This window comes from Amblyomma mixtum, chromosome 1 (assembly GCF_055824585.1).
Source record: "Amblyomma mixtum isolate Tamu chromosome 1, ASM5582458v1, whole genome shotgun sequence".
In the NCBI taxonomy this organism is placed as follows: Eukaryota; Metazoa; Arthropoda; class Arachnida; order Ixodida; family Ixodidae; genus Amblyomma; species Amblyomma mixtum.
This window is the reverse complement of record NC_143012.1, coordinates 277,840,027-277,867,132: the sequence shown is the minus strand read 5'-3', so window position 1 is coordinate 277,867,132 and position 27,106 is coordinate 277,840,027. Positions and strand designations below refer to the sequence as shown.

The window sequence follows — 27,106 nt, the reverse complement described above, 5'->3', positions numbered from 1 at the left end:
CCGCCAACACCTAGGTCAAGTGACCTTATCCTCAGTGCCCTTTCTCTGGACATACTATACTACGAGCTCACGCTTCCACACTTTTGAATATTTTCCCCTTCGGCCATTCAAGCACATGCAGCTTCATCAGCTTCATACTGCACTTTCCTCTAGGAGCCTTGGAAGGTGTACAAACTTTCCCAGCCGACACATTTTCTGAAGGGCTAGTGAGACGTGCTACCAGGTGCACTGACCGTGACAGGTGCATCCTGAGCACATCGCAGCACTCTCTCCTGCATGTGTTATGCTCGGTTAACAGCACAAGCCACAAGTAAAGTTCCTCACAAAGCTATCACTCTGAATCACAGACTTTCGTTCGTTGCTATGGCAGTTCCACTCTACTGCATCGTGACAGTATCATAGCCAATCACAACATGACACACAGTAAGCCTTGAGCAAACAGGGAAAGATAAAAAGAACTTGCATGTCAAGCTTCAATCCTTTAGTTTACAATCTTCTGAGAAAGCACAGCACTGGATACTGCAACAACAGGTTAGGTCAACAGCAGTGCAATGTTCTCTCCTGCATGTAGTCAACTGCACAAATCTCTTGAAGCCCAGTATGCCAACATAATTTATTTTCTGCTTCTTGTAGTAAAGCGCGAAAATGTTTGATGGCAGAACAGTGGGAACGATTCGAGAACCATAGGCTGGATGTCTTCCATCACAAGGTGGCCTGCAAAGCAGTAGTGTTTCATGCAAGGGAGGAGGCCTGCTCAGTCAAGGCCCATGTCTTCATCAGTGCTGTCATCTTTCTTCTTGGGCTTCTTGTCCTCTGCTGCCTTGGATGCCTGTAAGGCTTTCACAAACTCGGCCATGTCTATAAGAAAAAAAAAAAAAACACGGCAACTTTGAAAAGATGAAATCTAAGTTTGCATGCATCCACTCATCACCCAAAGGCAAAGATAAAAAGTTTTTTGCAATCATTTGCTTAATGGCTTGCAACATATAACTGTGCAAAAAGAAACAATATATTTTATGTTTTTATACAATATATTCAGGCAGCCTAAAAAACTCTCTTCACCCATGCCATTATACAGACAGGATAAATAATAATACAAAACGAACAGGGTCAATGTAGTAGTAGCAGTAGTAGTAGTAGTAGTAGTAGTAGTAGTACATTCAAAAATAATAGTTTGGTTTCGTTTGGTTTGGTTTATGGGGTTTAACGTCCCAAAGCGACTGAGGCTATGAGAGACGCCGTAGTGAAGGGCTCCGGAAATTTCGACCACTTGGGGTTCTTTAACGTGCACTGACATCGCACAGTACACGGGCCTCTAGAATTTCTCCTCCAAAGAAATTCCAGCCGCCGCGGCCGGGATCGAACCCGCGTCTTTCGGGACAGCAGCCGAGCACCATAGCCACTGAGCCACCGCGGCGGCCCAAAAATAATAAAAAGCAAGGAAAAGATTTCTGCTAGCCCCGGCATCTTCCATCGCTACGGGAAGCACTTGAACTGGGGCAGTGGAACTAGAGGGATGGCAGGCAGACTGGAGAAATGAAAGAGGTGAAAGGTTTGGTTTGGTTTGGTTTATGGGGTTTAATGTCCCAAAGCGACTGAGGCTATGAGTTATTCCGTAGTGGAGGGCTCCAGAAATTTCGACCACCTGGGGTTCTTTAACGTGCACTGACATCGCACAGTACACGGGCCTCTAGAATTTCTCCTCCAAGGGTCAGCCAGAAAGGATAGGGGGGGAGAGAGGTACTATATACAAGTATTTTATGTAAAAATTAACATACAGGTCAGGTGCGTGGAACAAAGGCGAGTTTGATACACCCATAAGTGAAAAATGAAAGGGAAGAAAGCAAGCAAACCACCGCCTGGGGAGAGAATTTGGGAAGACTCCCCCAACAACTCCCAAGAAAAGATGGAAGGGATGGGTTGTAGGGCAAAGGGAAATGCGTTGCTGGGAAGAAGTTACGGGAGTTAGGACAGAAGCAGGGACAATGAGGCTTCTAGTCCAATTGGTAAGTAATTCTACACTACTATATAGTCGAATCCCACTACAATGAAATTAAAATTCAAGAGACCTAGGAAAAATTGCGCTGAAGCGAAACTTTGATGTCGTGAAACCCGACTAGAGCATCAATAGATTGGACTGGGTAGTTCACAAACAACATTAATTTTGAACATTCTCTCGCCTTAAGTTTTTCATTGCTGCGAAATCAGCGCCATGGTGCAATTTTTGTATTACTCTGAAAATCTCGAACAATGCATGTAATCACATAACAAAAGCACCCGCTGCACTGGCTGCCGGAATGCCTAATACTTCTTCATAGCCATGCAAGTTCTTATAAAAGTGTTCCCGTTTTTGTACTGCTAGAGTTCGCATTGAGACCACAATCTGGAGGCACTTCGACATCGACGAGGCACCTGTGCACTTTGCATCACTATGCGTGAAAAATTGGTCACGTGCATCTTGAAATCGATGCTTTGAAGATTTCGACAGAAATGCGGTTACTATGAATCTTGGAACGGACTTTGAGACGTGTGATACAAACACGCCAGTGACGTGTTGTCTGTTGAAGCTCCGCCTAGAACTGCCATTTATGCAGCAGCACCTGTACAAGGCATTTGCATCAGAAAGAAAAAAAAAATTTATTACGATGCTCGCCTGCTGTGCAAAAGTGAGCCTGGAATGCACCCACACCGGCGGCGCATTCCTGCAACAACACAACACTTGCTCGGAGAGGGTAGGCCTAACCCGCTCTGCACTGTAGTCGCTGGGAAAGCTATTTGGAACTGCCCACCACTTACCATTAAATGTCCGATGTTTTTCACTGTCTTCACCGATATAGTAAATTCACAGTGAAATGAACAAACAGCTGATTCTCAACATGCCTCCACCAGCAAAGCGAGCAAATAAGCGGGCCAGCTGAAAGCCATCTCGCATGAATGGCCACAGGTCGCAGACAGTAATGCTTGGGGAATCTGCGCATTAAATGCACTTCCACAGGAAATGTCGATAGCTCCATTGAAAGTGTAAACTTTCAATGACAGCAATTTTTGGTGAAACAAAATGAAATATTGAACCCTGTAGGCATATTTGGACACAATAAAAAAAGGTCGGCTGGTAAACTCTTAAAAAACTTTGTTGAAGCGGAAGTGCATCCTGAAAATTGTTCGTTGTGGGGCAAAATAGCTGCACTGCCTTGTACAGTTGCCCAATGGGGAATCAGTAATACTCCGTTGTGGCGGAAATTTTGTTGCAGCGGCGTTCATTGTAGTGGAATTGAACTTTAGCAATGCTTGGCTAGTCATACACACACATGAACAGCAATGGTTTGAGGGATGTCATAATAAAAAGATGTCATAAAAAAAACTTTCCCAATACTGAGAAAATGAGCTCTCATAACAGATCCACACAACAACAGAGCTCCAAGGTCTTGCACCTTCTGTGTTCCAAGCCAAACTCCTTGTTTCTCAGATGTTCCAACCATTCATCTTGGACCAAGAAAATTCAAGCAAGCACTGAAGCTTGCTCACATTGCAAGGTCTCAATGCCACTCCAAAGACAAAAGAAACACACGAGGGGCTGGAGCTCACCTCCTGAGTTGGCAGCTGCGACGACACTGTCATCCATGCCGAACTGCTGCATCAGTGGCCCCAGCTGGCCGGAGTGCAGAGCCGTGCTGAACATGCTCAGCGCCTGAGCAGGATTTTTCATGATTCGCAATTTTTAGCAAGGCAGAGTATGCTCAGCATCCAAGCAGGCTTTCACAGTTCACAGCTCTTAGCTCCGATGTGGAGAAACTCACTAAAGGCATGATGAGCAGCCGAACAGAAGAAGAAAGCAAAAGCATTTGGCACATGATGAATGCCACAGAGGTTCAGATGCAAGGCTGGATGAGGATTACAGAGGCTAAAGAGACCAAAGGTTAAACACACTCTGAACACAAAGTAGGCAAACCTAGAATAAGCAGCCATGCACCATTGATAAACACGCCGTCTTAATAATAACAAAAAAAAGAGCTCTGGTATGCAGGAAATTAATGCAATATCAAGAACATGGTGACGATCAACTGAACACCTTTCTGCACCAAGGAGGACCATGCAATCACGTGGACATGCGGTGAAGCCAGCCTATCTGATTTGGTTTGGTTTATGGGGTTTAATTTCCCAAAACGACTCAGGCTATGAGAGATGCCGTAGTGAAGGGCTCCGAAAATTTTGACCACCTGGGGTTCTTTAACGTTCACTGACATCACACAGTACACGGGCCTCTAGCATTTCTCCTCCAAAGAAATTCAGCCGCAGCGGCCAGGATTGAACCCACGTCTTTCGGGTCAGCAGCCGAGCACCATAGCCACTGCGGTGGCCCAGCCTATCTGACCGAAGGTTTATGGTTTATGGGGGTTTAACGTCCCAGAGCGACTCAGGCTATGAGGGACGCCGTAGTGAAAGGCTCTGGAAATTTCGAACACTTGGGGTTCTTTAACGTGCACCGACATGGCACAGCGCACGGGCCTCTAGAATTTCGCCTCCATCGAAATACAATCACCGCGGCAGGGATCAAACCCGTGTCTTTCGGGTCAGCAGCTGAGCGCCATAACCACTGAGCCACCGCAGCGGCGCTAGCTGACCGAAGGCTTACAGTGGCTCTCACATGGCCTGCTTTGCTGCCGAAGGTGGCACTGAAATGCTGAAATCAACTGTATTTTAATTGAGGTATTACTGCACTTACAGTGTGCCAGTAACAGAATTAGACCTCTTACGATCAGCACTGGCTTCTTGCAAGGCATCGTCCACTGCGGCTTCTAAGCAAAGTGAGCCAGGGCTAGTGACAATCAGGAAGCACTGTGCTGCCAGTATGCTGGCGGGCAGCAAGCCGCTATAGGAAGCGCACTGTTAGCATGGGTGCAATGTAGTCACCCTTCTGGGTTGCAGATATGCTTATCTGGTGCCATGTGTTATTTAGAATTATTGATATGTCGAACTATTCGCAATCCCCTTCAAATTCGATAATTCAGGATCATCTGTAATACTTGTAAAATTTTCGCGAGATGTCGAACTCCCCCCCTTATGTTATACTCATGTAAATACGGTAAATTATCTCTTTTCCCATCATTCTCTTGTTCCTACTGATGTACGTAACAACAATAACAAAAACAGAATATGGCAGCAAACAAACAAGTTCACGAAAAATGCTCAAATTCCACATGCAAAGCGAGAGGCCTTAAAGGCCTACTTGACCGAAATTTTACAAGCCATAAAAAGGTTGTTTTTTCATAGTACACCCCCGTGTTATGCTACCCACAAAACATTACGTTCCAGTTTCAAGCAGTTAAGGTGCCAACGGCACGCAACAATCAGAGTTTTCAATACCGAAACTGGAAAAACGGGTGCCATTGCCGCCAGCCGGAAGTGACACATGTTTGAGACGGGAGTCCGTACAGGTTTGGAGCGTCTGCATGTTGCAGCTCGTGCAAAGCACTGGTACCGGTAGCGCGTGCAGCACTTTATGCAATAAATACTGGTTAGTATATATGAAAACACACATTTCAAGGATGAAATGCCCTAGAAAAAGTTTTAAACATCTTTTATTTGCTGTAGTAGACTAGAAAACTCCTCGCTCCATCTCAGCGAAGATGATCACACAGCAATGCTAGTGAGCGTTGTTTGCCTGGCAGTATTCGATTACAGCTTGTGCAAAACTCTGCATCTCGAAGGAAGGAGGCATATTCAAATGGAGGCCAAGTAGAAAATTTCTTGTGTTATCAAGTTGGCTTTTTTGAGCGGGCACGCGCGTGTAAACAGCACATGTGCGCTCTGCAGTGCGTGCAATATGGTTATTATCTTGATAAAAAAAAAATGACCTGCCTTTTACTTTTCCTTCTCATTTTTCTCCCCTGTCGAAAGGTATTCCTGCTTGTGCATAAGAATTTAGAACAGGTGCCGTGAACGCGAGGTAAATCAATAAAAACAGCTGGGTGTCTAAAAAGGGAGCTCTAGAGAATTAAGCGCTGTGTTAAGTGAAAGAATATGGCAGAAGCAAATTTTCTGTTGCAAAATAAATACATATCTATTTTTCTCTTTGAGGACAGTAGCATCAATGCGGTGCCGATGGTGGACTGGTTTATCTTTGCGCGCCTCGGTCGGGCAAGCCACTGTGAGTTGCAAAATACATGCCGGTTCAAGTGAACAAAGACTTATGTGCTGAGTTCATTACTGCATTTACCTAGATTCATTACTGCATTTACTGCAGGGACGGAAAAGCTTTTCCAATCTTTCCAAACCACACAGCTTGGCAGAACGATGTCGTTGCCGGACCCCAGTCAACCGTATACGCCTACCACGCAGATTGCCGGTAGGCAGCGTATCTGCATCGACTGGGTAATAATGCAGAACATATAATCAAAATTACGTTTTGTCTTCTTCTGAAAACATTATCATTCAAATAACATACGTTCAGGCCTCTGAGGTCTTGGAGATGCGCCTCGGATTGTAATGCTGAAGCTTCCTGTAATCCACCTCAAGTATGAACGGCGTGAGGCAGTAAGAAATTCGACATTTTCAGTAACGCTCGTGTGGCCTTCCAGGATTCTCAGCCCGGCCTGCAAAGCTTTGAGGCAGCAGATACACTCGATGCACAATGGCATTACTGCGCATGGGGCAGAGCTGTACCTGCAATAAACGCGTGCATGTTGATTCCTTTTCACACGAAGCAGACCTCTCCTTAGACTTCTGCCTGGTGTAAACAACGTGACGTCAAAAGGGAGTTGCTCGATGAGCAAAGCCATCCAATTTAGCTTCTGAACCGGCTAAGCTAGCTTGTGAAGAGCGGCCCTCCGTCCTCTTTATTCTCCCGATTAGAGACACCTCGAAGCCTTTCTTCTCCCAATTAAAACCCTCTCGGTTCGTGGCATGATTTGCCGATCGGGCCAGAAACACGTACGTGCTCTGATGCTTGATGTAGACGGAGAGATGTCTATTCGTGAAGCCCAACCCACAAAAAGGGTTAGCGCAAGGCAAAAGCGTCAGTCACCCACCATTCTCTTTTTTTGGAGAACAGAGGGGAATTCACGTTAAAACTTGAGCTCCAGAGAGTTAACACCAGCTTTCGAGATGGGTGCGAAGGGCAGTGGCCGAGAGGTATACATAGTGCTTTCCGCATTCCTCGTATTCCTTTCCGCAGCCACGCACTTCGTCAACATGATGCCAGCAGTTAATTTTTCTCAGAGACCATCGAGCTTCGCGGTTAAAACAGCCAGAAATGCGCCAGAAGAAGGGCTTACAAGGGGCTCTCAGTCACTTCAAAACGCCTGAAACTGGCAAGCCGGCGATGGCGGTGTCTCAATGGTGCGTCATTTCCGGTCAGGTTTGTTAGTTGTCCAGCATAGAGCTGTGCACGGGCTCGGGCCGGCCCGAAAGCCCGTACCCGGCCCGGCCCGCGGGCCGGGCTCGGGCCTTGCGGAAGTCTATTCACCCGGGCCCGGGCCGGGCTCGGGCCACGGTATATTTGTCTCGGACGGGCCGGCCGGGCTTCGCGATCGCGATTGGTCCTGCGTGGCTCCAGCCGCCCTACTGTTGCAAGGTTCGAAACTAATCTCCACATGAGTGGTCTCACGAGCCCAAATGACACTGCACAAAGGAAGGTGTTGTGTGTCGAACCGAAGGCACTCGCAAAAGTACCCTCCGCCACGCGTTGACGGGGGCAGGGTGGGAGGGGGGGGGGGGGTCATTATCACATGTACGGGACAACAGGATTCTCGCTCGTGTGGCAACAACGACGTGTTGTGACCATTATCTTCTTGCTCGCCATGGCTACCTGCGTAGGCGCAAAGTTTAGTTGCCGTCACGTGAATGCACGGAGGTCGCGCGACTCGATTAGTCACGGAGGACAGCGAAATCGGGCACCAAACATGTCGCTGGCGACTCATTGGGGTCGCCCCCTCCGTGACGATTCGAGTGGCTCCGCGAGTCACCAGAGTGAATTAGCCTTTAGTCAAAAGTGTAGAGCTCTGCGGGTTTCCGGGTAGTAAGGTTCCTGTAGTATTCATGGAAGTCATATTCACTGAAGGGGGCAGAACTAGGAATTTTACCTCCAGGCTTGGAACTCTAGGAATGCATCACGAGCCACACCGTGTGACTCAGAACCAAACCCCCTAGGCTCTAAACTTTGGACAAAAGCTGTCTTCTGCGAAAGTGTGAATTTAGCCACGGTGCGCTGGGGCTTTGCAGGCACAGCAGGAAGTGCTTTGTGTTAGCACCATCAAGTAAGGAATGTACTAGGAGGGTAGAAAGTACAAATGCTAACAAAAAGCAAACAAAAGCTAGGCGGGGCTCGAAACGCATTTTAGTTTCTAGCAGGTACCAATGCTGGAAGCCACTAGTTCTGGGAGCCTTGCAGTATGAAGGGTAGTATGAAGCGAAGGTGAGGCTGCGTACGGCGCACGCGGGGTCGCCCTTGCAACGCATACAATTTAGCCAAGCAGTGGTGGCAAGGGAAGATTTTCTAATGAACTGCGGCACTGGCTGTTGACGGGAGGTTGTCAAACGGAACGTCACTGGCAGCGCAAGAGAGGTCCTTTTTTTGCAGCAGCAGCGTCCGGGGAAAGGATTGACTTCTTTGACTCGCCGTTGTCGGTATCAAGCGAAGGGAAAGATGGGACGTTTTGTCCAATTCTCAGGAAGACCTGGGACGTTTCGCGCTTTTCTTGGGAAGACGATTCGAAACGCACCTAAAGCACCGCGGCAGGGATTGCATTCTCTCTTCTACTTCTGACAGAGGCTTGGTTGGGGTGTTTCCCCGTATTTGCATGCCAGCGAAGTAAACAAAGCCCCTTCCTTCCTGTGAACAGCAGAAGCAGGAACATAGCCGCAACGTCGCCGTTTCCAGGAAAAAGCCATGCTGCAGCTTAATTATTGGCTGGCTTATCCTTTGACAACACAAACAGCGGCCAGTCGCGGCACGGCATCTATAGGGCTTACGAGACCACGCCTCTGTCATTCCGTTTCGTACTTAAGAACAGTTCGTTCATTTCGTACACGTTGTGAGCTTGAAGCATTCGGGCGTGCACCATGGAGAAGTTCACTGCCGAAAACCTTAGAAGCGGAATTTCCAGCGGACGCTTTAAGCTTAATCCCAAACCTGATGCTAAGAGCGCTGTATGGGACAAGTTTCTCGTCGTCAGTGAGTGTGCAACGAATTCTCCCGTGGGTCATGTACAGTGCAAGATGTGCAAGATGTTCTTCGCCTACGAGTCTTCTAAAACTGGAACATCGCATCTGCAGAGGCACCGGTGTAAAAGCAGCTCAGCCAACGCAAGTACAATAACTTCGTTTCTGAAACCGTCAAGCTCACAGCTTCCAGCATCGGCGAAGGAAAAGTTGACTGCAGCTTTAGCACACTTCTGTGCTAAAGATATGCGTCCATTTGACGTGGTCAGTGGCAGTGGCTTTGCAAAAGTAGCACAAGAGTTAATCAGCATTGGTGCTCGCCATGGCAATGTCGATGTCCGTGATGTCCTTCCGCATCGCACTACTGTCTCCAGAAAAGTAGCCGACCTATCAACGCAAATTCGAGGCAACTTAATGCCGAATGTCGCCACAGCTATGATCGAGGGTCGCTGTGCGATCACTACGGATATGTGGACAGACGATTTCTGCAAAGTGGCGTACACGACGGCTACGGCACATTACATTGACAGCGAGTGGTGTCTGCACGCCCACGTTCTTTTGACTTGTAATTTTTCTGAGGAACGCAAGACTGGGGAAAACATTCGGAAAGAGTTGCAACGCTGTTTTTCTAAACTGGGGATTGACAGGGATGCTCTGCAGAAGGCTACGTTCGTGACTGACCAGGGTGCGAACATCATGTGTGCTCTCCAGTCCTACAGCAGAATGAACTGCTGCGCGCATCTTCTCAATACCGTTCTTCGAAACACATTCTCTGAAGATTTCATTCAAGCTGAAGCCCCATGTGTTAGTGAGACACTGGAAAATGTCAAATCAGTTGTGAAATTTCTTAAACGAAGTGGCCTAGCCAGCCAACTCAATCAAACCGTTCGCCAGGAAGTTCCGACAAGGTGGAATTCTAAACTTTCTATGCTGAAATCTATATTCGGCCAAATTGCAGAAATTGAAGCTCTTCTTGCAGTGAGGAACTCTTCCATCATGGACAACTTGGACAAGACGGTTCTCAAGGAACTAATCGCATTTCTGGAGCCGTTTTCAGAAGCAACAAGAGCCCTGGAGGCGGAAAAAACACCAACGTTGCCTTTGGCCTTACTGCACTTTGCCAAACTTGAAAGAATTCTTCATGACCAAGTCCATCTATCAAATGCCACAGAAATGGCGAAAATTCAACAACGTGCCCAACATTTCCTGAAGAAAAAGGTTATCCTGACCATGGAGCACAAGATAGCAACGATGTTCTGCCCACAATTTCGGCACCTGAGGATGCTTTCCGCCGAGGAGCGCGATGAAGTGTACGGGCGCATACGAGAGCTCGTCGCGTCGACACCACAGGAGTTGCCGGAAACTATGCAAAAACAACCTCCTGCGAAAAAGCCGTGCATGGATTTGTTCAGCGAGTGGAGCGACGAAATCAGCCATCAGAGTGCCGAAAGAGACGAGCTGAGCGAGTACTTGGCCACAGAGTCGACCCCTTGCTCAGAGTTTGAGCTATCACAGTTTTGGAGAAGCAAGGCAGCGACGTACCCAAAGCTTTCTCTTCTTGCCAAGAAAGTGTTAGCCATTCCGGCTACCAGTTCAAGCAGCGAGAGAAATTTCAGCGCTGCCGGGTTCATTATGCAGGAGCGCCGCACTTGCCTCAAGCCGTCATCAATGGACGATTTGTTGTTTTTACATAATAACTTGGAGTGATAACTCTCTACATGCGCCGTGTTTGCATATACTCACTAATTTTCATCTAGACCATGAGAGCCGAGCATTTTAAAAACATTGAAATAAACTGATTTTCCTTAAATTATCTCTTTCTGTTTCATCCTCACTTCAATTTCAGTTTTGCAGGTCGGGCCGGGCCCGGGCCTTAACTCGGGCCGGGCCTTAACCCGGGCCGGGCCCGGGCGGGCTTAGGTTTCGGGCCGGGCCGGGCCGGGCCTCCGTCAGTAGTGTAGGGCTCGGGCCGGGCGCGGGCTGAAATTTGCGGCCCGTGCACAGCTCTAGTCCAGCACACCGCTAGCAGACTGCGTCGTCTGCTACAGAGGTTTTCGAACGCTTCTAACTAAAATACTAGACGCTTTACAGCCCTAATATTTGATATAAATATTGTTCATAACATGCACACTATATTGAGCACAAAATTAGCCGAAATAAACTTTCGGTCAAGTAGGCCTTTAATCATACCTGTCCGATTTACATGCTCCACTTTTTCATTTGAACTGTCCAAACCCAGTCAGGGGTTCTTTAAGTCCCTCACACAACTGTAAACCTCCCTGCACATACATGACCCCCATAACCTGCTTGCCTACACAACATGACCCCCTTGGAAGCTGACTATGAAAGTTGTGCCTCACATTTTGTACACACCCCCTCAACGTCTTCGTTCCATTAAACATACAGGGCAAGTCGAAAGACCCCAGGCTATAGGGTCTGTTTTCGAGCCGTATTACGGAGCATTTACGACACTCCCAAAGCTAAAAATTTCTGGGGTGTGAGGAGAAATCTTGTCCCCACCAATAAGAACCTTGGTAATTTTGGAGGCAGTGCAAGTGTCCAACTACACTGTTCAAAAACATACCCTAAGGCCCGAGAACTTTTGACCGCCTATATACTTCTAATAGACCTCTACTTTGCACACTGGAGAAGTCGATGAAGCAGGGGAACCTGCTACCTGACAGGTGCATGGAGTCTTTTTTTTTTTTCTCTCATTGTGAAGCCAGGACCAAAGGGCGGGGGGCGGCCAGTGAGAATTGGGGCAAGGGCATGTGCGGGTGCTAGGCAGTAGTAGTACCTGCTGAAACTGTGGGGATTGGACGGTGGCCTGCAGGCGTTCGCTTACGTCGGGTTGTGAGCTGGACTCGGAGGCAGGGGGCAGCAGCTTCTCAATGCGGCTCATCAGATCCTTGTTGTCCAGCAGCGGCTGTAGCACCTCCATGCTGATGGTCGATGACAGGTCCACTACACACATGAAGTGTCAGAGCGTGAATAGCAGCATGCACCTCCATATGTGCTCATGAGGGTACATGGAATAAAGCTGAGGGCAGCCAAAAGGTGGGTGATGGGATGAGAGAGCCATCTTTAGAAACATTTGCTTCGGGGCTACTCGGCTCATGGTTCTTCAGGTCAGCGCTTTCAGTGCAACAAATAGAACAGCACAAAAAAGCAGGTGAAATGAGCACTCACTCTTAATTTGAAAAGAATGCACATACAGTAAAACCTCGTAATAAGGGAGTAATTACTCATTGGCATCCACCCAAGCGCAGCCATACGGCTACAAAGGAAAGCTATACAGCTTTCTCAGAAACTTCGTAGTTAAAGAAAAATTCGTCCTGGTCCGGGGTTCGAACCCGGGACCACCGCTACACCGGAGCAGTCGCTCTACCAACTGAGCTAACCGGGACGGCAAGCTTATGGTAGGGCGAGAGCAAATTGATCAATAACTCGAAGTGGGAACAGTGTTGGTCAAATGTTTAGGGGAATCCCCCAAGGTGGAGTAAATTTGTAATAAGGGAGTAATTACTCATTGGCATCCACCCAAGCGCAGCCATACGGCTACAAAGGAAAGCTATACAGCTTTCTGTAGCCGTATGGCTGCGCTTGGGTGGATGCCAATGAGTAATTACTCCCTTATTACAAATTTACTCCACCTTGGGGGATTCCCCTAAATATTTGACCAACAGTAAAACCTCATTGACACGTTACGAAAGAAAATACAAAAAAAAAGCAGAAAGAAACGAACTATGGGGGGAAAACGCATCACCCTAAACACCTAAGGTTGAAAAATGTACAGAGGGCAAAACGCATGTCTAGAACACGTTTTGAGCGTGTTTTGGGCTTAACACGTGATAGCTAGCGATCAGATTTGGTTAAAAATGGTCTGTATGTAAACATGTGCAGTTAAACTCATAGAACTTCATCGTCATTTTTTGCCTTCTTGGTCGCAGTGGCTTTGGAAGCGGCGGAACACACAGTTTGGTTGTTCTAGGCATGTGTTTTGCCTTCTGTACTGTGACTTTTGAATGAAGTATACGTCTTTTACTGACAATTCACTTCATAAAAAATGTCACTAAGCATTCTTGGCACAAGGTGTGAACAGCTCCTTTTCTAGTGCTCCCAGAATTAATCCTTATATTCCTTATACACTTAATTCCTTATATCTACCCCACCTTGGGGGTCACCCTAAAAACATTTGACCAGGTTAAGAGGTCTGCTCGCATAGGGTGGCTACAACTGCTGCGGGACAGGGATGATTGGACAACATTAAACTGGGAGCCAAGTAAAATCTCAGGGTGTGATTAAACGGAGCATAGACTTTAATAAGGTTCTGCCTTACACAGCAGGTACAGCCAGAGTGAAAGCTGCCTTCTCGGTGCCTCTCTTAGTGACATTCCGAGAAATGACCTAAACTGGACACACACAGGTCACTGCCTATTTCCTTGCACATGCTGCCAGCCCACTGTAGCGGTACTGTATTTACTCGCATAATGGACCCACTCACATAATGGCCCCTCACCCCCCCTTACTTCTGAGGTTGAGAATTTACTTTCTTTTTTAAGCGTTAGCTTTTCTTAGCACATTCCTCAGTTTCACACTGTCTGTGGCGCAGATTTTGGCAGCGTACCAACATGCTGTGCAAAGATGACATCACAGTGTGTTTAGCTTGACAATAGTGCATTGAGTGAATTTGGCAGAGTGCCAAGACACTGTGTGCCCTTTACAGGGGCGCCAGTGTATACTTAGAAAGTCGGCGAGCACTCCAGCAATGGATAACAGTTTAGCAGTTTAAGCCAGAACACTATTTAACATCCTACACACAGAAATGCTATGGAGGGAGCAGTACCTTCATACCTCCCATGCGATCAGGCGACCTTGAGATTGGGAGCGAAATCACCTAACTCCCTTACACCACAGCTGACGTTTAAACATTCACATCACACACTTACAACTGTTGTGAGAGTTTTTTTCTAACCTCGTGTAAAAAACACGCACCTGACCTTCAAGGCCAGCATTCAGCATGTTTCCTATATCTCGCCGTGACTGGCAGACCTCGCTGACTATCACAAAATCGACATGAATGCAGTTGACCGCGTGCTTTTGTTGTTGACAGATGTATGAACGGACAGGCGCGCCGACGAGCAGACATATGACAAGAAATTTTGACTCCCGCAACAAAACCTGTCGAAAGTATTTTTCCCCGCGTAATAAACACTCCTCACAAATTGTTGTCAACTTTTCTACAAATAAAAGTGGGTTCATTATGCAAGTAAATATGGCAGCTATCAAAGGTTCAGCTATATGGTCACTTATATAGTCACTTGTTCACTACGAGGTGGAGGGAAAGTCTGGAAGTAATTTTTCTTCTCATTTTTGCTGGTGCATCATCTGGTCTGGTGATTTCAAAACATTACTACAAGTGATGCAATAGAACTGTCCCCGCTGTTACAAAAACCATCCTAGTTCCACCTTATGAACGCAGCCATTTCGCACTAAGGGGGCAGTTTCGTTATTCTGCTACCCTGTCAGAACAGCCATGACCAATGTGCAAAGAGCAGAAGAATATTCCAGACTTGCTTTCTCAGAACTAATCTGATAAGTAAATGCAGTTGAACATAGCAACGAGACAAACTTTGCAATTAGAGCTCAGCTTTTTTTACAAACAGCTAAGCTCATCAACCAAAACTGAAATGACCTAAATCAGCTGTCTACAGACCAACACCGAGTTTAAAAACATAGAACCGCTTGAGGACATTAGAGCTGACTGGGGATAAAAAGCGGAGTCAGCTTTCATAAAATACATGGAAGCATAAGTTTTGAAAGCAGTTCTCCCGATTTCACAATGTCCCTATGACGTCGGCCCTTCGTGACGAATAACCAACCCCTAGAATAGACTGCGAAAGTATTAAACGTCATTTCGAAGGCGATGTATTTTTAAAACAGCATGATAAGTGCATGTGGTAGTCGCCTCGGCTGTGGGTACGGAGCAGCAGCACGGTCCATACTAACATATGTAAGCAAAACATCCCAAAATATTTTAATGCAAAAGCACTTCTTCACTAGCAATCCTGGAAATGCCAATGTCCATCTTAACCTTCTCAGGAACCTGCAGACATAAAATAAATGTTGCCACGACTGGGTTTCACACCCACGGTGGATTCGCTGACCACTGCACGAGAGCACTATGCTATTGCCACAGTCGATCATGCAGCGTGCTAAACTGCAATACACTCTCACGCTGTGGATTGCACGTCGCCGTCTTCATCAACTTCCATATGTGCGCAAAAGTCACGAAAGAAAAAGAAGCGCGTATAACTCGCTCTAACTAAAATTCCCAACTAAAATTCTTGAAATTTTTCTTTAAGCAGAAATCATTTAAATTAGAAAGTTGCAACATTTGAGACATGTGGTAACCTTTAATTCTCATCACATGCCGTTTCTGCATCACCAAGCTGGGATCCAGTGCTACATTACACCTTGCAACAAGGCTTCAAGTTACAAGTAAAAAAAACTTCACTCACCATTGACAGCCTGCTTCTTGTCAGCCTCAACGCCACTCACTTCTGATGGTGGCACTGTGGAACAGAACAGAAATGCATCCTCCTCAAAATATTGTCTTCTTCTTCTTCACAAGGAAAAGAGACACGAATCACATGAATCGCACTCGGGGACTAAGCAGGAATAATCCTCTCACAAGGAAGTGGGATTTCATTTTCCTGTACTGTGTTTTAAAGTGGAACCTCATTAATTTGAACTTGATGAAACTGAATTTCTGGTAAGTTCAAACTGACACTACAGTACTGCCAAAGTAATGTCTACTTCAATGGCAGAAAAAACATGTAATAATTAGGGGTGTGCGAATATCAAATTTTTCAAATACGAATCGAATACGAATACTTGGTTCCGAATATCAAATCGAATATCAAATAATCAAGGACAGATGCATTTAACCATTACAAAACATTTATTTGAGCACCCAAGAACACCGCAGTTCAACTATCAGTGATGAAATGAGCACAAAAGGTGTGTGTGGCTGCACAAAAAGTATCAAAGTCTCGAACATTGTTCTCAGAAGAGTGAAAATATCAGAGAAGATGGCTAGTACACAGCATTGATCAAGGCTAGCTTGCCATAAGCACAAAAGCGCATTGCTGGGATGAACATAAAAGGTTGTCGTGAAGGAAAACCGGCTGCTCCACATGGTCAGGCAGAAGTAGTTCCCTTCTAGCTTAGACTTCTCCAGCCACAGAAAATGCCCTCTCAATTGGCACTAAGCTGGCTCGTGTTGCGAGGTGTTTCGTGCACAGCTCTGACTATACCAGCTTCGCAGGTATAGCAACAAAGAAGCTCACCAATGCAGTCAGCTACTGCATGGCCCAACGTTACGCATTGCTCTGGGCGCCGCCATGTTGTTATGTCTCTGTCGATAGGACTTGCGGACCGAAATGAACTCCGGTGCTCGCAATAGAATATTCGGCTAGATACGAATATTCGCGTCGTGTCGAATATTCGAAACAACACGAATACTTGGATTTCGAATCGAATACGAATACTAAAAATATAATATTCGAATTATATTCGAAAATTTCGAATATTCGCACACCCCTAGTAATAATTAAAATGCACTCACTTATGCAAGAGTTCATTTTTAAAGGCTTCACCGGCGAATTGCCATAAGCAGCGAACCAACAAGATGCACTGGCTCACCTCTGGCCCACCGCAAGCAACAATGCACCAGTAACCACTACAAATAACCGCATGATATTCTGAGCACACCGTAATTTCTCTACAGTTGGCGCAGTGTGCTCTTGCAGGCTTGCCATCATTACCCGTGACCATATGCATTCAGAATGCTTATTCCTAGCTGTGGGCACACAGTTCAGCATGGGCTATGCACATTTCTCTGTCACCAGCATGGTAAGTCCGCCTACGCATTCTCTGCTTCGTTCCCTTTTCCGCTGCCCTTTCTTCTTTCACATCTACGCAAGTTTTGCTGGGTAACGTGAAACCAGCCCAGTCTTTTAGTTTCTAGCTGTTTTATGCTAAAAGCAACCCTTGTAAGTTGGTGGCTCATTTTTAGCAAGGCACACCACATAATGGTCACTATAGTTTTTGTAAATGCAACAAACAGAAGAAATCTGCACTTCTGCTGTTTCCAGAGAAGCTTTGAAACCAACAAATACTGCATGCCTGCTCCACTGCATCCAGTATTTGCATAGGTCAACTGCCTAATTTAGGCGGCAAAGTGGACTTCTTGCTATGAATAACGGTTAGGTTTTATGAGGCTTAATGTCCCAAACCAACTCTGGCTATAAGGGACGCTGTAGTGGAGGGCTCTGGATAATTTGGCCATGTGGGGTTCTTTACCAAGCACTGGCATCGTGCAGTACATGGGCCCCTAGCACTTCACCTCCATCGAAATGCGACCGCTGTGGCCCCGATCAAACCTGCGCCTTTCAAGTAAGCAGCCAACCACCATAACCACTGGGCCACCGTGACGCCGCTTGCTAAGAAGAAATGAATAGGAACACACCCCCTGTATGTATGTCACACCTCATGCAATCATGAGCGTCATAATTCACATCAGCACGACAGCCCGGCACGTAAACAGTGCCAAATGTTTGAACTCTGTTTTAATTTTTCATCTAGCCAAAAAAGCACAAGAATGCGTGCACAGTGAAGGCTGTTGCTGCCACACTCACTCTTGATACCAGACAGGATGTTCTGGAGGTCACTGAGCTGAATGGCCGCACCGGACGAGCCCCCAGAGCTGCTGGCAGCTGCACCAGATGTGGCGGCAGCCGGTGTCTCAGAGGCCGGGGCAGCTGTGCTCGCCGCCGTGCTCGAGGCTGGAGCTGAACCACCACTGGCAGGCGCGGCAACGGCATCAGAAGCAGCAGCTGCACTACTGTTTGCTGTCGTTCCACTGCTGCGTGGAGAGAAACAGAGGCCAGTGAAGACTCAAAAGCTACACGGGAGGACAGGGCCAGAGAACAGCAGATTCACAGGGACATGTAATGAAAGCAAGAGCAGCAAGAAGTGGTGGAAGAATAAACAGAAAAATATTCTGCACTAGGGTAAATCACTGCCACTTGATGCAACTCCACCTATGCCAAGTGTAGTGTATTATGTATGCGGCTGAAAATGACAATGGTAGCTAAGGACATGTGCAATGTTTTGTGCATTAGCTTTATTGTAAACAACTTCTGGCTCAGCGAAGTAGCTCTTTTTTTTTTTTTTTGTATTGTTTTCTGTGTTACCACCACATCTAAGCAATAATTTCTCGAAAAGTTTTGCACACACAACTCTGCCGTTTTTTTCGTTCGGAAGTATAACCAACAAACTACAGTCTCACGCCTTATAATGCGCAGTGCATTCGGCACTTCTTCAAGAAATAATTTTTGATTTAAAACAATCAAAATCTGTTATTTTTTTGCAGTAAGGAGAGAGTTAAGGTCCTTCACAGCTTTCAAACCTGATAAATTAGTTCACACAATTCATGAAACAAAAAATAATGTTAAATTATAAGGCACAGACCTCTGGCTCGATGTACGCCCTCCACTCAACAGAGAACTCAGGTTGGCAACACCTCCCACACCACCGATACCTCCTGGAAAAGAAAAGAAAGTTTAAAAACAGATTTTCCTACATTCCAAAGTAGACATAAACACAAACACATTATTTTGCAGCATCTTGGCTCATGTGGAAAAAATGTCAAATGAAACAAGAACAAGACAACTGAACACAAAACGAGAAAATTTTAGTTTAGGGAGATTGAATAGTATTGTACTTGATGTTCACTTCGATCGTGAGAAGACCGCTATGTGGAAGTGTTAATAAACTCTGAGTGTATTTCCATCCTAGCAGCTATTATTATGCAATAGCATAAGGAGCTCGTTCTGCTTAAAACCCAGCGTCGTCCTTCATCCATCATCCTGCATCAGACGGAAAAAATCCCAGAAGTTAAAAAAATGAAGCTAACGAATTGGGGGAGGGTCCAAATGAAGCCAAAATTGGTGAAGAGGCTCCTCTAACGGGGGTTATTTCAGAATATCGAAGAAATTCACTAAAAGAAATTATCCAGCAATGAGGGGCCAAACCCATGCCCTCTGCACTCCAGGCGGGTACGCAATGCATAGGCCACAAAAGGCCTTTGGTTCAGGCGTATTAGAGGGATACCTAGTGAACACATTGTGATGTGTATAACTTAGTAACATGTGATCGTAATTGATGCTGATGTCAACAAAATGAGAAAGGAATAAAAAGAGAAAAATAAAAGGAGAAGGTACTGTCGCATCTACTCTCAGGCAAAGCTTAAGCATCCTCCTAATTTTTTTGTGTGTTCTTGTTTGTGTTTAATCTGATGCTGATACCATATACTTATTCCATGTCCACAGAAACAATAACCTCACTGGCGCCATGGTTTCCATTTTCATCACCCCTATATATGGGCACCAAATAACCTTTATCTGGTGCCACTGGCACACTAGCAGTCACCCCTCAATAATCTACAGGTGCCCTATCACTTGGACTGAAATAAGTTTTCCTTCCTTGAGGGCTCTCCCTTCACAGGTGACGTTATGAGATCGCATTAACTCATCTATGTGCAGTAGCCGCTAACCATCTGCTCACTGAGGCTGTCTCAAGCTCTCTGTGTCCGTTTCTCCGCACAGGCAATAACAGGTCACTGGTTAGGCTGTTGGTCACCTGAAAAGCATGCTTGAATCCCATTCCAGCCGACTTTTTGTTTTCCTCTGGCACGTGATGACTGAACAAGTGTAAATATTCCTCCCACTCGCTCATTTTAGATTCCTTCGACTTCTGATGGGACTGTAAATTGCCACTGTAAAACTGCCAGGTATTTTGATTGGCAGCTTAATGCTTCGCACATTTAAAAGCACTAAGCAGCTGTCAAAAGCAGAAATAATAAAGACCTTAAATGTGCACTGAAGAGGAATCTGAACTCGTCTTTTGCCGCGGGAACTCGATCTACACGTTCCGAGCATTCTTAGAAACTTCGACTTATTGCCCTGTGCGCCCGATTTCCCTAATTAAATTGAATTAACGTCCGGCTCCCGCCTTTTTTTTTTAATTCTCCCCGTACGGTGGGCGGAGTCGACCAACACGTGGAGTGCCTTTCAGCCAGCTCCGTGGAGGCTTTGCTTTCACTTTATTTTGGTTTTTAGGTTTCCGTGAATAAATAGTTTCATTCGCAAGTAATATAGCCGCAAAATAAGCCCGCAGAAATAAAAATGGTTGGTTGGTTGGTTAATGGGGTTTAACGTCCCAAAGCGACTAAGGCTATGAGAGACGCCGTAGTGGAGGGCTCCGGAAATTTCGACCACCTGGGGTTCTTTAACGTGCACTGACATCGCACAGTACACGGGCCTCGAATTTCTCCTCCAAAGAAATTCAACCGCCGCGGCCGGGATTGAACCCGCGTCTTTCGGGACAGCAGCCGAGCACCATAGCCACTGAGCCACCGCGGCGGCTAGAAATAAAAATATGTGCGGACTATTTGCTTGTACGTATTACTACGTATTACTCCGCCGATGGCAGAGTGGCAAGCCGCCACGGGAATGGGTGAAAGGCACTCCAAACGTTGGTCAACTCCGCCCACCGTACGGGGAGAATTAAAAAAAAAAAAAAGGGCGGCAGCCAGACTTTTAATTCGATTTAATTAGGGAAATCGGCCACACAGGGCAATAAATTGAAGTTTCTAAGAATGCTCGGAACGTGTGGATTGAGTTCCCGCACGAAAAGACGAGTTCAGATTCCTCTTCACTGCACCTTTAACAGTGCAACAAATAAGTGACACATTTCACATCTGCCGCACCCAGGAGCTGCACCAGCTGGTTCTGGCTCATGTTGTTGAGCAGGTTCTGCAGCTCGTCATCCCCAATGTTGCCCAGCTCAGAGTGGAGGTGCGAGCCCGATCCGCCACCACCACCAGAGGTGCCTCCGCGGCCAGAGCCCGGCACAGGGGGGTTGTTGAGGTACTCGTTCACCTTGCGCACCAGCTCGTCATCCTTGTCCTCCTTCGGCTCCTGAGCACGTCCAGCAGTAATCAGAGCAGCAGTCAATCAGTACCCGGGCGACAGCAGCACTTCCCCTCGGGCTGACCACTTCATGACTGACAACTAAAAGTTTGCCCAAGACGAGGTGACAAAGAAACAGCAAAGAGCAAGCACATTTCCTTTTTACAGCAAATGTTTTCTCTGTTGAAGGGGGTGCGAGCACATGCACTAAACCATGCCGCTACTAGTACCGCATGAGGTAGTGGTTCAATCTTAACTGTCATAGGCAACGGTGCTGTCCAGAAACTTATTAAAGGGACACTGAGGAGAAATTGAAGTTGGCTTGCATCAACAGAATACCAGCTCCTGATTACAAAAACGCCACTCATACTGACAACAAAGCTCTTGTAACATAGAAAAGAGCAACAACCAAACTACAGGTATCGCCGCCACAGGCCAAACTCGCAAGTACAAGCTTCATGACGTCATAGGACAAAACAGTGTTGCTAGAACCAATAGTTTTAGCAACACTAGGACACGAGAAGCTACGAATCACTGAGGCGCAGCAAATGCATGCGCAAATCTCCTTGACGTCGCCAGATGGCGCCATGTACCCGACAGCTACGCGCGCTCCTGCAGCGCCAGGACCAATCAGCGCCTGCTCACAGCGCCTGCTCACAGCGGTATGAGGGCTCCCGGTATACCGCTAATGGTAACAAGGTACAAGGTATGCTAAAGGTGTCTATTTGCGAGAACTTCGTTGACGACTTTGAGAACGGGATCCACTGTAACGCTGGCAAAATGCCGGTGCAAACGTAAACGAAGCGACGGCCGCAATAACCGATAGATGCCTTCAACGTGCGGCCGGCGGTAGCTTTCTTTTTGGCTGCTGCTGGGCCGCACTGCTGGCCGCCAGAAATCACGAAGTCTGCGTTACGTCATGTGCACGTCATGTTTCACGTCACTTAGTCCTGTGTCGTCATAGGAGAATCCCAAGTTTGAATCAGAGCGGCGGGAAAAACTTTTTCAACTTCGAATCCAAATTTCTTAGAAATAAATGCACCTTTCGCTGCCGGCCAAGTGGCAACAAAGCCAAGAAATGCCAAACTATCGGATTTTGCTATAAAAAAAAATATTAACAGAGTTCTCCTCAGTGTCCCTTTAAAGGTTGCAATGCTCTCACAGGCACAGGTCAAGGAAAAACAGACAAAAGAATGTAAACGCACAAAAGAATATGCACTGAGGAAAACGGTAAGAGCTTAATACTGTACAGTAAATTTTTTCACTCCTGCTGCTGAAAAATTTCTCCTGGGACAACATCACTTGCAAGGCACCCAGAGTCTCCCAGGTGTTTCTTGCGATCAACGAGTGCATGGTTCGGGCCCTCTTTAACATCACGTGAGAAAAGCAGCAAAAAATTTTGACAAACACTACAATCTTGGCATGCGGAAGCCAGTTTCACATTGGGAAAAGCCAGCTCCTCACCTGCATCCAGAAGAAGCACCTCCGACTAGATGACTTGAACTTCAGGACGTACACCCGCCCAGTCGTGCACTGGGTCACCTTCTTGAATTCAGCATCATCAGGGAAGATGATCAGGTCCTGCAGCATAAATACTATCATGGCCTTGTGCACCACGTAAAAGCTCCCTCCCCAGTTATGCCTGCTAGGATGTTAATTACCTCAGTAAATGCATGTATACTATAATCTCGTTCCAACGACTTGATACCTGTGCATCTTACGAGGCCCAAGGATTCGGAACTTTACTGTGTTTAGTGGCATTAGGACTTGCTGGCTCTACAATGACCCACTCTCCTCACTTCTAAAAATGCACAAAACGCAGCTGCTAAACAGTGTCTCTTATTCGCTGCAAGGGGTTCCATGCAACGCAATTTGCAAAGCATAACCTCAGATTGCCAAAAACAATACTGAAGCTGTACCTTCAACGCTCAGGTATTAATTTTTTTTCCGTAATGCTCCACTAAAAATGACTTTGGATGCTTGTTTACTACAAGCTGACCAAGTAAACAAACCTCGACATGACAAGCACCTGACAGTAAGCTGTTTAGCCCCTCTACTAGTGAGTATTAATAGTGTTTGAGGTCCCACTAGTGTTTTGCACTAGAAATAGGAAAAGAAACAAGTGAACCACACCTTTCTGCTGCTTTCACAGTGATTCTGATCATCAGAACTTTATGGCTTCGCAAAAGTTTTGGCAATCATATGCAATCACTGCTAAAAAAATTCCCTTGAGTTCACAAATTTAATGACACTGTCACTTGTTTACCTGCACTGTACACACACTCATCATCCACATCGTCTAACAAGAAATCGACATAAACACAGCAAGACAAGCTTCTACAATGTACTGACTGGTACTGTAGCTAAATGGATGTGAGGTCTCTCTCATTTGGCTGTACTTTCTGCACTAGTTCACAAATGTTCCGTAATAGTGCAGCACCAGTCTAGCAGCACGAGTGTAGCCTGACTTTAGTGCTCCCAGTGCAGCAGCCAAATCGAGCTCAAAAATGCCGAAACGTTTGCTTATTGCAGCCATGTGTCGGTGTTTATCAGGTAGTTTGACATCATGTTAGTTGTACTGAACGCTGTACATTTGTTCGAAGTGGCACATCTCGTGGAGCGGCCATGAAAGTGATGAATTTGACACCACCCATTGTGCAAAGCGGCACAGGTCGACAGTCACCACTTCAACAGGTACTTTGAAGAGGCAACATACGAAATATTTGGGTTTTGAATTCAAGAGGCTCTTCAGACTGTCACTCGAGGAGACCTTTGACAGTTTCTTCGCATGGCTCAGGCTGTTGCCATCCTGTCTGAAACGAGTCTGCGGTTGTATGCCAATTACAGCAGAAGAGAGTAACATGATAACTTGGATTTAATTAAACTCCACAACTCGTGTTCACTGTCGGCGGATAGTGGGGCGGAGTGATTGTCAGAGACTGACTGGCATGCGAAGGTGTGGACTGGCAGGCGAAAGTGTGGGCTGACAGCGACCTCAAAGCCAGTCGCTACTGTAAGCGGAGGTGCAGATGGTATCTCAGCAAGTCATCACAAACATTGCAATCCCCCACATATTACAAAACCTCTCAGCATTTTCCTCCTATACAAATGCTCCATCATGCTGTGCGTAATAAATATTTGCACATGAAAAAGAAATGGTGTAAAGCAACGTGCAAGGCTGGACAGAAAGGTCTTGCCAGCCAGTCGCTTATACACGCCTTGAGACACGCACGCACTGCTATTTCAGCTATTTGGTGAGGGCACAATGCAGATGCCGCACCTAGCATGGGTATGCGGCCGTGTCAATGCCATTCACTAAAACAAGCATGGCCATGGAGCCGTCTGTTACTTGCCTGCTATGCAGCACGCCAAGCAGCTTGCACTACTTGCACGAGAAGAGAGAGAGAATAAACTTTATGTGCTCTAAAAAGTCTTGCAGACCTCCTGCTGTCAGATCCTCATTCCAGGACTTCCACGGCATTTCCTACCCACCAGGAGGCCTCATGCAGAACGAAGTCAAACGGTGACTCCATACTGGTGTCCATCCGCTGCAAACGGGCTAGCCATCGCATCATAATCATCACTGAAAATGAGAGTGCTGCACACTGATCTCCACTAGGGGGCTGGATGGCACATCAAACGCCCGAAAGTGAAGCCACCGGAAGTAAGCGGCCTTTTCCCGGAAGTCATCCTTTGGGAGTGCACGAAATCTGACCTCAGCATGGTTTTTCAGTTTCAGTTTTGGTTTTCCACTTAGCATTTCATCTTTTCGCCGTTCTCGTCTTCTTCCCCTACCTGTTGTGCCATCAACTGCACGAGGATACTAGCAAAGTCTTCGGGAAAGACGTTTCGAAAATAAGGGTCCGTCGCCTCGCAATGGGAAGACACCAGCAGATGACATGACGTCGCTACACGCAGCAAGTATGGAGCCTCATCTGCTCAGTTCTGTGTCGTCCCATTGCTCTAGTGTCGCCAACTCTGCTCTTTCCTGTGATGCTTGTTCCCCCGCTCAAGCCCAAATTATGCTGCCAATGGGGGATAAATTTAAGAAAGAATAGGCGGAAACCTTCACCAGGCAGCCAACTTTGCAGTGACCATTTTGCCGAATTATGTTTAGACCGAACCGGAGTGCGAGCTAGGCTACTATCTGATGGAGTGTCGACGGTGTTCGGTTGGTTCACATTAGCGCCTCCAAAAGGTATGGTACTGCTTTTTCAACAGAGCATGTCATGTACTCTTTCATACGGTAGCAAGTTAAGCCTGAATGGGATTTTATTCCTGATACTTGGTGCAGTTGACTTTTAGCAGCGCTTCGCAGGCACGCTGCAGCATTCGTCTTTCTTGTCAGTCGTTTCTCTCGCGCTGTGCAGCTGAAACGTGGCTGTGCTTTGGAGTTAGGTTAAAAGCATATCTGGAAGGTAAATGAGACCCTGAAGTGATAAACATCACCTGCCATCGATGAGAACAGTCATCGTCCGCCACAAACTCTAAACTGAAACTGCGGCAGCTGTAGAACAAGTGGTTCTTCGAGACTAAGGATTTCCACACCACTGTTTGCCTTCTCTTTGCTACACGAAAATTCGGTTTTAAGATGACCTAGCCTCATCGTCATTCCATTACTTCTCATTTACGCTCGGAAGACAAGAACTGACCTGCATGCCTGTTTTCTTCGGTTTCTCAAAAATTACAGGGTTCTGCACACAATGCTCACATTTCTAGCGTCCAGCTTGCTTGTTACTTTCATACAACAGCAGACAATATACGAGAACAACGCAAAAAACTGAAAACGAAAGGACGAAAAACGCGACTTTTAGCATTGAAATACATAGCAGACACCCGTCTTCAGGGACAAGCCGTTCAACTTCCGGTGGCTTCACTCACGCTCGCCTCGGAAAGCGGGAATGAGGCATCCAGCCACCTAGTGGAGATCAGTGGTGCTGCACTGCTTGAAATGGTGCAGAAAAGTGCAGCCACACTGAGGAGACCTGTGTAATACACGAACTAATGACCGGAGAGCGGCATCATGACAGGCAGGTTCCAGAGAAGCTTGCACGAAGCGCCTCTCGGCCTGCTAATCTCCCTCGACCACTTCGCCTTAAGCACGGCGACTACTTTAGCTGAAGTGATGGTCAGCAAAACTGACATTATTGGTGACAATGTGTGTGTTTTGGGGGGGGGGGGGGGGGGGGGGGGGGGGGTCTTTCTTCGCCACTCTTTTGGAGGGTACTGCTTGGAAATACTGACATCAGGCGACAACAAAAACTGCTACGCAAATCTTGCTCCCTCTTTCAAGATACGCTTCACTTTCATCGCCGTTGCGTCGCACCGAAGAGGCCTACAGAGGAAGCCACACAGCTCAAAGCAGTGAAATTTTAAAATAAGACCAGAGCATGCGCTTACATCCTCCACAGCTCCCGTGGTACGATCCTTCCAGCAGAAGTGCATGAGTGAGTCTTCGCTCTGATGGACGTAGACGGTTCCCTTGCGCTTGTCGGGATGCACCATGTTGCCTTTGCGCGTCATCCTCCCGGCTCGGAACTCGACGAGATACTTGCTGTGGCTCTGGCTGCCAGAAGTCGAACCGAAGAGGAGTCCCCTAGTCATGTTGAGCTAAGTGGTTCGATTAAAACCACCGTGGTTACAACAGTGAGAATAGCCTTCGATTCCCAGCAAAACCAGCGGAGGCTATGATCCCAGAGCCCAGACTAGTGACTCTGCGAAACCGCGAAACACAGACCGCAGCGTGCTGTTTAGGCTTCAAACATGACGTACAAAGCTGACGCAGTTGCGTATAAAGAGTACATGAAGGATGGCTGAAATGTTTAAAATTATGGGCCACTAATATATTCCCCTATATCTTAGTGTAAATTAAAGAGGCAGACAATGAGAATTTCTCAGCGTCAAGGAGA

At 46.7% G+C, this 27,106-nt stretch overlaps 1 protein-coding gene across 3 annotated transcripts; it reads right to left on the bottom strand.

Moving 5' to 3' along the window:
- Window positions 1–594: 594 nt before the first annotated feature.
- LOC149371824 (proteasomal ubiquitin receptor ADRM1-like) lies at window positions 595–26,965 on the bottom strand. Of its 3 annotated transcripts, none has more exons than XM_089566106.1 (9): window positions 26,598–26,965; window positions 22,662–22,778; window positions 20,996–21,206; window positions 18,697–18,769; window positions 17,862–18,085; window positions 15,681–15,734; window positions 11,957–12,123; window positions 3,586–3,688; window positions 595–858 (listed from the first exon to the last, which is right to left on the bottom strand). In XM_089566106.1, the coding sequence occupies exons 1-9, from the start codon at window positions 26,799–26,801 to the stop codon at window positions 755–757; spliced, it is 1,257 nt and encodes a 418-aa protein (XP_089422232.1). In that variant the 5' UTR covers window positions 26,802–26,965; the 3' UTR covers window positions 595–754. The 3 variants fall into 3 exon arrangements, with proteins under 3 accessions (XP_089422232.1, XP_089422231.1, XP_089422233.1); XM_089566105.1 differs by having other exon boundaries at window positions 17,862–18,088; window positions 26,598–26,964; XM_089566107.1 differs by having other exon boundaries at window positions 12,005–12,123; window positions 17,862–18,088; window positions 26,598–26,964.
- Window positions 26,966–27,106: the final 141 nt, after the last annotated feature.